General features: G+C 46.7%; 1 protein-coding gene across 2 annotated transcripts in view; it reads right to left on the bottom strand.

Annotated features, from left to right (window-relative positions):
• Positions 1-10,848, bottom strand: part of LOC105554485 (chromosome unknown open reading frame, human C1orf186) — a 26,057-nt gene that overhangs the window by 2,452 nt on the left and 12,757 nt on the right. Inside the window, exons 2-4 of one of the 2 annotated variants that reach the window (XM_012000987.1) lie at positions 2,395-2,501; positions 2,053-2,153; positions 431-574 (exon numbers count right to left, since the gene is read on the bottom strand). In XM_012000987.1, the coding sequence (XP_011856377.1) occupies positions 431-574; positions 2,053-2,153; positions 2,395-2,423 (274 nt within the window). In that variant the 5' untranslated portion in view covers positions 2,424-2,501. Of the gene's footprint in view, positions 1-430; positions 575-2,052; positions 2,154-2,394; positions 2,503-10,848 lie in introns of those variants that run through there. The other variant, XM_012000994.1, reaches the window with a different exon arrangement.

The raw sequence follows: 10,848 nt of genomic DNA, 5'->3' as shown, positions 1-10,848 counted from the left end.
GATAAGCCCCCCACTAAGATAAATTTCAGTACAGATCCTGATTTCTCAAGCCTCATCTGGGGTTCCTCAAGACCCCTGCCAGGGCAGCTGCGCAATTCTAACTCCACTATTAGCTGATCATTCCGAAGAAAAGATGCCACAGCTTTACAAAGAGAAGAGCAGGGACATTTCCCAAGCCCCCTGCAATCATTTGCACACGATTAAACCCGGAAAAGAACTTAGACCCACACAAACACAGCAGGAACTCCCCCACGAAGTAGCATAAAACAGCTTTCTGAAAAAAGTAGGCTGGCAAGGCTGTCCTGATGTGGGTGTGAAGAATCCTCAGCCTAGAGGTTTGGGCCCACGGGGTTGCTGCAGGGAGGTCCTGGGTGTCCAGACAGAGCAAAGTAAGCGCCGAGACAAGTTCTCCCCTCAACCCCTTACTCACTCCTGTAAAGGGGATCAGACATTGGAACGTCTCTTTCTGTCTGAGTCTCCTTCATCTCTTTGGCAGCAGGTGGATGATGGTGGTCAGGGCTGGGCCTGGGGACCTGGAGCCTGGCCGCTTTCAGTATCTGTTCACTCTGGTGGACTAGAAGGGAGAAGGGAGGGATCAAAAGTGGAAGGTGGCCGGGCGCAATAGCTCATGCCTGTAATCCCAGCAATTTGGGAGGCTGAGGTGGATAGATTACTTGAGGTCAGAAGTTTAAGACCAGCCTGGTCAACATGGAAACCCCGTCTCTACTAAAAATACAAAATTAGCTGGGCATGGTGATATGTGCCTGTAATACCAGCTACTAGGGAGGCTGAGGCAAGAGAATCACTTGAACCCGGGAGGCAGAGGTTGCAGTGAGCCAAGATTGTGCCATTGCACTCAAGCCTGGGGGACAGAGTGAGACTCCATCTCAAAAAAAAAAAAAAAAAGTGGAAGCTGCCTGGGTTGGGCACATCGGCTCTTGAATCAGTGCCTTCTGAACACTGCCCTCAATAAAGCAAACCTTTCAGAAAGATCCCTTCAAACCTCAGCACTGCTGTGGTCAAAACCCTGCCGTGGTTCTGCACCTCACTTGGAAAAAGCCAAGTCCCAGCCTTGGAGGGCTCACTCCTCCCTCCCCTCTGGCTTTCTCCTGCTTCTCTCTGCCTGCTCCAGCTGCCCGGCCTCTTTGCTCTTGCTACTGTGTGCCTAACATGTTCCTCCTTCAGGCCTTTGCAGGTAGAGCTCACTCCTCACTCCCTGCAAGTTTACACTCAAAGGTTAGCCTCTCGGGGATGCCAACCATCCACCAAGCTGTATCTACTCCCTTGCTCCATTTTTCCTCCCTGGCACTTACCATAATCTAGCAAATACATGTTTTACTTGTTTATCTTGTTTGTTGTCACATGGAATGAAAGATTTCGAGGGTAGGAATTTTTGTTTTGTTCCCTGTTGTATAGCCTAGGCCCAGAGAGTGTCTTAGATCCTCAAGAAATATCTGTTGAATGAATGAATGAACAAATGGATGAATGAAGCTCAACTTAACTAGAGAGACCCTCAAAACATCATCTTGCCTGGTCCTTTCTCTTAGCACAACCAAAGCAGCAGCATCTTGCCTTATTTTCCCTAATTGAAATGCCTTTCGAGGACTGAGCTTCACTACCTTCTATTGTATATCAGTTCAAGAATTTAATCTCTAAGTCTAGCCATATTTCCTTCTGTTGTAATTCAAGGCCATTTCTTCATGTTCAGTCCTTTGGCAGTGATGAAGAAAATTAATTAGACCCAGGTTACACGAGCACTTCCTCACAGGCATTGCAAAAGCTGTGTCTAGGCAGAAGGTCTGGGTAGTGGAAGGATATGGATGGTCACTTCCAGCCAGAAATAGTTGGTTAAAAGGTGAGGTCAGAGTGGGGATTACCCAATTACAGTTATGGGGTAGGGTGGGAGGTGTGGAGGGGGAAGGATTTGGCTGTTGGGTCCTCTGGTAGGTTTTTGAGTGACATTTGGGAACTCCAAAGGGGTCTTGTGCTGCTGGAGGCTCAAGAATGGTCTCTGAGAGTGACTAGGAGGGAAGAGGATGCTGAGCCAGTTACCGATTTGCCTGCTGAGCAGGTAGTTGATGACGATGAGGAGGCAGGCCTGCAGCAAGAGGGACACCACTGCAATCACTAAGCCATGCCAGACCTTCATGACCCTGTAGGGAAAGAAAAAGGGGCAAAGTCAGAGATTGCAGGGATGTGAATACAATTGCAAATCTATCCCTGTCCCGGCTAGAGGCAGACATCTGGCATTGCTGCGTGTCCCAGGGTAGGTCCCTTTGCCTCTCTGGACAATAAGGCTGGGGCAGCCAGGAAGGGTGGTGTGTGTGCTTGGAAGCCAGCTACACCAGTTAGCTTGGTGGGAACCGTGCTTCTGCTCTTCTTGGGCCTACTCACTCTGTCAGCATGATGAGCTCCTTGCTCATAAGTTGGGGCTCAGGCACTTTCGGGAACCACCCTGGCACCTCGTCTCTCAGTAGTGCCACTGGCAGGGTGCTGGAGATCTGCAAGAGGTAAGGAGCTGGTCAGGACTCCACGGCTCTTTATACAAATTTCCCTTGGGCAAACTCAGCTACTTGAAGATCAATTGTGACACATGCCCAGTTTATTCATCATACTTGCTTCAGTCTCCACTTTCCTACATGATACATTCTAGACACTTCTCCTAAGGAAATTTAATGAGTAAAGTGCACTTAACATTTTCACTCCCAAAGATTTCTGTCTAGTTTGGTTTATAAAGGTGGATTCAGAATCCAGATATGAGTTCCTTATTTGATATAGATTCAGCATGTGAAAGGGGTAGGTGGGGAGTGAAAAGCAGCAATGTTCTAGATGGGAGAACTCCCCTTCCTGTTTGTGCTGGAGCTCTCTCTCCATTTGTCCCTGCACCCAGTGCCAAGAAGCACCACAGGTCACCTTGTTACCAGCAGGGCTTCTGGGTTCTTTCTGTAGGAGAGCTGTGACTAGTTGCTGGTAAGGAGGGCCACAGGGAGGCAGGAGGCAGGGACCCTGGGGACTGACCCAGACAGCGAACGAGAAAAGACTCCAGGAAATTATGTGCCTCTCACCTCCTCGGAGTCCTTAGACAAATGGATAGAAAATCCGTTATTGCCCAATGATCAGCAAACTCCACAAAGAAAGTTCAGTCAAAGTTGACTTGGGCCAGGTAGGATGGCTTGCCCCTGTAATCCCAGCACTTTTGGAGGCTGAGGTGGGCAGGTCACTTGAGCCTAGGAGTTCATGACCAGCCCGGGTAACATGGCGAAACCTCATGTCTACTAAAAATATAAAAATTAGCCGGGCATGTGGCATGTGCCTGTGGTCCCAGCTACTGAGGAGGCTGAGGTGGGAGGATCGCTTGAGCCAAGGAGGTTGAGACTTCAGTGAGCTGAGATGGTGCTGCTGCATTCCAGCCTGGGTGACAGAGCAAGACCCTGTCTCAAAAAAAAAAAAAAAAAAAAAAGGGGGACTTGTGCACAAACTAAAAAGTGTAGAGCCAACACACTGGAAAGAAAACACAAACATGATTGCAATAAAGCAAGACAGAGATTTTTCAGAAAAAACAATGATCTTGAAGGATTTGGTGGCTTGATTGAAAAAAGGGGAGAGCTGTACTGAAAATGTCCTGCTCTTGTCTAATTTTGGATAAGCCCCCACTAAGATAAATTTCAGTACAGATCCTGATTTCTCAAGCCTCATCTGGGGTTCCTCAAGACCCCTGCCAGGGCAGCTGCGCAAGGAAGACTGGGCTTTACCGGAAGAGCTTTATTGTATCATGAAAGAAATGAAAATTGTGGAAGGGGGCTAGAAGCTAGGCCAGTGTGTTTGAGAAAGCAACAATGTTCCACTTTTAAAGGAATTCAGGTGCTTTAGTGTTGATTGTCTAATACTGAATGTCTCATTTGTCCTTAATCACAGATACGATTCTCCCCTTGACGGGGTCGGCCAGTAGGTTGCCCGGGCTGTCTTCCAATATTACACTCAAAGTTTTTATTTTTTAAGGCTCCTCTTCTACTTTATTTATTTAAAATTATGCAACTAGTAGACGTTTGTCGTCAAAGAATTAAAAATATGAATGAGCAACGCGTTTTAGAAAATTGCCCCAAATTGAGCCAGACACAGTGGCTCATACCTATAACCCCAGCACTTCAGGAGGCCGATGCAGGTGGATTTTTTGAGTCCAGGAGGTCAAGACCAGCCTGGGTAACATAGCAAGACCCCATCTCTACAAAATATACAAAAAAATCAGCTAGGTGTGCCTGGCACGTGCCTACAGTCTCAGCCACCCAGGAGGCTGAGGTGGGAGGATCACCCGAGTCCAGGTCGAGGCTGCAGTGAGCCATGATCATGCCACTGCACTCCAGTCTGGGTGACAGAGTGAGATCTGGTATATATATAAAAAAAAAATTACCCCAAATCTTTTTTTTTTTGAGATGGAGTTTCACATTGTTGCCCAGGCTGGAGTGCAATGACACGATCTCCGCTCACTGCAACCTCTGCCTCCCAGGTTCAAGTGATTCTCCTGCCTCAGCCTCCCAAGTAACTGGGATTACAGGCATGTATTTTTAGTAGAGACACGGTTTCTCCATGTTGGTCAGGCTGGTCGAACTCCCGACCTCAGGTGATCCACCCGCCTCGGCCTCCCTAAGTGTTGGGATTACAGGCGTGAGCCACCGCGCCAAGCTGAAATTACCCCAAATCTTATTCCATATCCTTCCAGAAAATTGTCTAAATATTTTCATGAATGTAAGTGCAAGTATATATGCAAATATGTGTGTACACAGAGACAATGTCTTTAAAACATGGAATCATACAGATTGTTAGGGTTTTTTTCTTTTAATATATTGTAAACATGTTTTTTGGTCAGAAAAACCCCCATTAAAAGGCTCCAACCTGGCTATCCACAGGCCACATTTGACACCTAATTTTTGTCTGATGAAGTGCTTTAGTGATTTGAATTTGTATGTCCCTAAAATGGGACGTGATTTCTTCACTTGTTGACTAATCCCTAAAGGCATTTGAGTTTGCCACCTTTGAGTTTTACAGTATCATTTCAAATTCCTACCATTGCCCTTGATCAGTGTTTCTTGGTAGTATCTGACATTTGGAGCCAGACGAGTCCTTTTTTCTAAAATTGTTTTGCAGACTGCAGGTCATGGAGCCTCCTGAAAGCGCCCCAGTGTAACAGGCCAGTGTAATGGCCAAAAGGACCCCAAATGAACCTACACATTTCCAAAGGCCCCCCGGAGGTAGGAGGATTTGCTCCCAGTTGAGAATCACTGAATTTGATATATGTTCCATTATTTTAAAATTAATACCTTATTTTGGCCCTTTATACAAAACTAGATTGCCTACACCTTCTTCCACATTTGAATATATTCTGAGCATATACTCAGAGCATATACTTTGGGAGAGCGAGGTGGAAGGATCACTGAGGCTGGGAGTTTGACAACAGCCTGGTGACAGAGTAAGACCCTGTCCCCTCTGCTAGCCAAATGACACAGAGCAGCTCGTCCAAATGAAAACAGTAAATAGTACGGACGTCCAACAGTCTTAAATACTAATTTGAGTTCTGTTCCCTTCTAGATGTGAATTACTGAACTCAGGGTCTCGGTTTAATAATTTCTGTATCTATAAAATGAGAAGAATAATAGCATCCTTCTTCACAGAGTTCTTGCATGAACTCAGTGATTCATGCTGTTTGTAAAGACCTTTACACAATTCCAGGAACATAGGAGTTGTCAGCCTCGGAGCCCAAGCTAAGCCATCATATCCCCTGTGACATGCACGTATACATCCAGATGGCCTGAAGCAACTGAAGATCCACAAAAGAAGTGAAAATAGCCTTAACTGATGACATTCCACCATTGTGATTTGTTCCTGTCCCACCTAACTGATATGATATATTCTCCCCCTGCCCTTAAGAAGGTACTTTGTAATAGTCTCCCCTCAACTTCAGAAAGTATTTTGTACGCCTATGCCAAACCTATAAGAACTAATGATAATCCCACCACCCTTTGCTGACTCTCTTTTCGGACTCAGCCCGCCAGCACCTAGGTGAAATAAACAGCCTTGTTGCTCACACAAAGCCTGTCTGGTGGTCTCTTCACAGGGACGCACACGACATTTGGTGCCTAAGACCTGGGACAGGAGGACTCCTTCAGGAGACCAGTCCCCTGTCCTTGCCCTCACTCCATGAGGAGATCCACCTATGACCTCGGGTCCTCAGACCAACCAGCCCAAGGAACATCTCACCAATTTCAAATCGGGTAAGCGGTCTTTTCACTCTTCTCCAGCCTCTCTCCCTACCCTTCAATCTTCCTCTCTCGCTACCCTTCAGTCTTCTTCTCTCACTACCCTTCATTCTCCCTGTCCTTCCAATTCCAGTTCTTTTTCCTCTCTAGTAGAGACAAAAACATTTTATCTGTGGACCCAAAACTCCGGTGCTGGTCATGGACTCGGGAAGATAGTCTTCCCTTGGTGTTTAATCACTGCAGGGATGCCTGCCTGATTATTCACCCACATTTCATTGGTGTCTGACCACCACGGGGACACCTGCCTTGGTCATTCACCCACATGTCCTTGGTGGCAAGTCAATTGCAGGGACGCCTGCTTTGGCTGCTCACCACCCCTCTTCTCTGTATCTCTACGCTCTCTTTTCTCTGGGCTTGCCTCCTTCACTATGGGCAACCTTCCACCCTCCATTCCCCCTTCTTCTCCCTTAGCCCGTGTTCTCAAAAACTTAAAACCTCTTCAACTCACACCCGACCTAAAACCTAAATGCCTTATTTTCTTCTGCAATACCGCTTGGCCCCAGTACAAACTCGACAGTAGTTCCAAGTGGCCACTGAATGGAACTTTCAATTTGTCTATCCTACAAGACCTAGATAATTTTTGTCGAAAAATGGGCAAATGGTCTGAGGTGACTGACGTCTAGGCATTCTTTTACACATTGGTCCCTCCCTTCTCCCAATGCAACTCGTCCCAAATCTTTCTTCTTTCTCTCCTGTCTGGTCCTTCAGTCTCCACCCCAAGCTCTGAGTCCTTTGAATCTTCCTTTTCTATGGACTCATCTGACCTCTACCGTCCTCCCCAGGCTGCTCCTTGCCAGGCCGAGCCAGGTCCCAAGTCTTCCTCAGCCTCTGCTCCCCAGCCCTATAATCTTTTTATCACCTCCTCTCCTCATACCCAGTCCTGCTTACAGTTTTGTTCCATAACTAGCCCTCCCCCACCTGCCCAACAATTTCCTCCTAAAGAGGTGGCTGGAGCTGAAGGTATAGTCAAGGTTAATGCTCCTTTTTCTTCATCTGACCTCTCTCAAAGCAGTTAGCATTTTGGCTCTTTTTCATCAAATATAAAAACCCAGCCCAGTTCATGGCCCGTTTGGCAACAACTCTTAGACGCTTTACCGCCCTAGACCCAGAGGGGCCAGAAGGCCGTCTTATTCTCAATATGCATTTTATTAACCAATCCCCTCCCGACATTAGAAAAAGCTCCAAAAATTAGATTCCAGCCCTCAAACCCCACAATAGGACTTAATTAACCTTGCCTTCAAGGTGTACAACAATAGAGAAGAGGCAGCCAAGCGACAACGCATCTCTGAGTTACAGCTACTTGCCTCTGCTGTAAGACAACCCACAACCACGTCTCCAGCATGCAAAAACTTCAGAACATCCAAGCCACAGCTCCTTCAAAACTTCCTAGTGGACCTTGCTTCAAATGCCAAGAGCCTGGTCACTGGGCTTCAGAATGCCTGCAGCCCGGGATTCCTCCTAAGCCATGCCCTGTCTGTGCAGGCCCCCACTGGAGGTTGGACTGTCTGACTCACATCGCCGCCGCTCCTAAAGCTCCTGGAGCCCAAACCCAACGTTCCTTGGCCAATTCCTTCCCAGATCTCCTCGGCTTAGCGGCTGAAGACTGATGCTGCCTGATCGCCTAGGAAGCCTCCTGGACCATCACGGACGTGGAGCTTCGGGTAACTCTTACAGTGGAGAGTAAGTCCATCCCCTGTTTAATCGATACAGGGGCTACCCACTCCACATTACCTTCTTTTCAAGGGCCTGTTTCCCTTGCCCCTGTAACTGCTGTGGCTATTGACGGCCAAGCTTCAAAGCCCCTTAAAACTCTCCCACTCTGGTGCCAACTTGGACAACATTCTTTTACGTCCTCCTTTTTAGTTATCCCTACCTGCCCAGTTCTCTTATTAGGCTGAGACATTTTAACCAAATTATCTGCTTTCCTGACTATTCCTGGACTACAGCCACATCTCATTGCCACCCTTCTTCCCAACCTAAAGCCTCCTTCGCATCTTCCTCTCATATCCCCCAACCTTAATCCACAAGTATGGGATACCTCTACTTCCTCCCTGGCAACTGATCACACACCCATTATTATAACCTTAAAACCTAATCACCCTTACCCCACTCAATGCCAATATCCCATCCCACAGCACGCTTTAAAAGGATTAAAGACTGTTATCACTCGCCTGTTACAGCATGGCCTTTGAAAGCCTATAAACTCTCCTTACAATTCCCCCATTTTACCTGTTCAAAAACCGGACAAGCCTGAACAGGTTAGTTCAGGATCTACGCCTTATCAACCAAATTGTCTTGCCTGTCAACTTCATGGTGCCAAACCCACAGACTCTGCTATCCTCAATACCTCCCTCCACAACCCCTCCACAACCCATTATTCTGTTCTGAATTTCAAACATGCTTTCTTTACTATTCCTTTGCACCCTTCATCCCAGCCTCTCTCTGCTTTCACTTGGACTGACGCTGACACCCATCAGGATCAGCAACTTACCTGGGCTATACTGCTGCAAGGCCTCACGGACAGCCCCCTTTACTTCAGTCAAGCCCAAATTTCTCCCTCATTTCTTACCTATCGTGGCATAATTCTTCATGAAAACACACGTGCTCTCCCTGCTGATTGTGTCCAGTTAATCTCCCAAACCCCAATCTCTTCCACAAAACAGTAACTTCTTTCCTTCCTAGGCATGGTTAGGTACTTCCACCTTTGGATACCTGGTTTTATCATCCTGACTAAACCATTATATAAAGTCATGAAAGCAAACCTAGCTGATCCCATAGATCCTAAATCCTTTTGCCGCTCCTTTTCATTACTTAAAAGCAGCCCTAGAAGCTGTTCCCACAGTAGCTCTCCCTAACTCATCCCAACCCTTTTCATTACACACAGCCAAAGTGCAGGGCTGTGTGGTCAGAGTTCTTACACAAGAGCCAGGACCGCGCCCTGTAGCCTTTCTGTCCAAACATCTTGACCTTACTGTTTTAGCCTAGCCCTCATGTCTGCATGTGGCAGCTGCCACTGCTTTAATAGTTTTAGAGGCCCTCAAAAATCACAAACTATGCTCAACTCACTCTCTACAGTTCTCATAACTTCCAAAATCATTTTCTTCCTCACACCTGATGCATATACTTTCTGCTCCCCTCCACTACCTCTCAGCAAGTCAAACTCATTGCCTTAACTTGGGCCCTCACTCTTGCAAAGGGACTACGTGTTAATATTTATACTGACTCTAAATATGCCTTCCATATCCTACACCACCATGCTGTTATATGGGCTGAAAGAGGTTTCCTCACTATGCAAGAATCCTCCATCATTAATGCCTCTTTAATAAGAACTCTTCTCAAATCTGCTTTACTTCCAAAGGAAGCTGGAGTCATTCACTGCAAGGGCCATCAAAAAGCATCAGATCCCATCGCTCAGGGCAATGCTTATGCTGATAAGGTAGCTAAAGAAGCAGCTAGCTTCCAACTTTTTTCCCTCCTGGCCAGTTTTTCTCCTTCTCCTCGGTCACTCCCACCTGCTCTCCCACTGAAACTTCCACCTATCAATCTCTTCCCACACAAGGCAAATCGTTCTTGGACCAAGGAAAATATCTCCTTCCAGCCTCACAGGCCCATTCTATTCTGTCATCATTTCATAACCTCTTCCATGTTGGTTACAAGCCACTAGCCCACCTCTTAGAATCTCTCATTTCTTTTCCATCATGGAAATCTATCCTCAAGGAAATCACTTCTCAGTGTTCCATTTGCTATTCTACTACTCCTCAGGGATTGTTCAGGCCCTGTGACCTCCCTTCCCTACGTATCAAGCTCGGGGATTTGCCCCTGCCCAGGACTGGCAAATTGACTTTATTCACATGCCCCAAGCCAGAAAACTAAAATACCTCTTGGTCTGGGTAGACACTTTCACTGGATGGGTAGAAGCTTTTCCCACAGGATCTGAGAAGGCCACCATTGTCATTTCTTCCCTTCTGTCAGACATAATTCCTGGGTTTGGCCTTCCTACCTCTATACAGTCCAACAATGGATCGGCCTTTACTAGTCAAATCACCCAAGCAGTTTCTTAGGCTCTTGGTATTCAGTGGAACCTTCATACCCCTTACCGTCCTCAATCTTCAGGAAAGGTAGAACGGACTAATAGTCTTTTAAAAACACACCTCACCAAGCTCAGCCTCCAACTTAAAAAGGAGGACTCTGTCAAGGATAGCGCCCCAAAACTCGCCAACCAAGCAAGTAATTATGCTGAACCCCCTTGGGCACACTCTAATTGGATGTCCTGGATCCTCCCAATTCTTAGTCCTTTATACCTGTTTTTCTCCTTCTCTTATTTGGACCTTGTGTCTTCCGTTTAGTTTCTTAATTCATCCAAACTTTTATCCAGGCCATCTCCAATCATTCTATATGACAAATACTCCTTCTAACAACCCCACAATATCACCCCTTACCACAAAATCGTCCTTCAGTTTAATCTCTCCCACTCTAGGTTCTCATGCCGCCCCTAATCCTGCTCGAAGCAGCCCTGAGAAACATCGAAACATCGCCT

The sequence above is a fragment of the Mandrillus leucophaeus genome, unplaced genomic scaffold, assembly GCF_000951045.1.
Source record: "Mandrillus leucophaeus isolate KB7577 unplaced genomic scaffold, Mleu.le_1.0 Scaffold1174, whole genome shotgun sequence".
Lineage (NCBI taxonomy): Eukaryota > Metazoa > Chordata > Mammalia > Primates > Cercopithecidae > Mandrillus > Mandrillus leucophaeus.
Note: the sequence above shows the minus strand (reverse complement) of the source record. Positions and strands in the feature narration are given on the sequence as shown.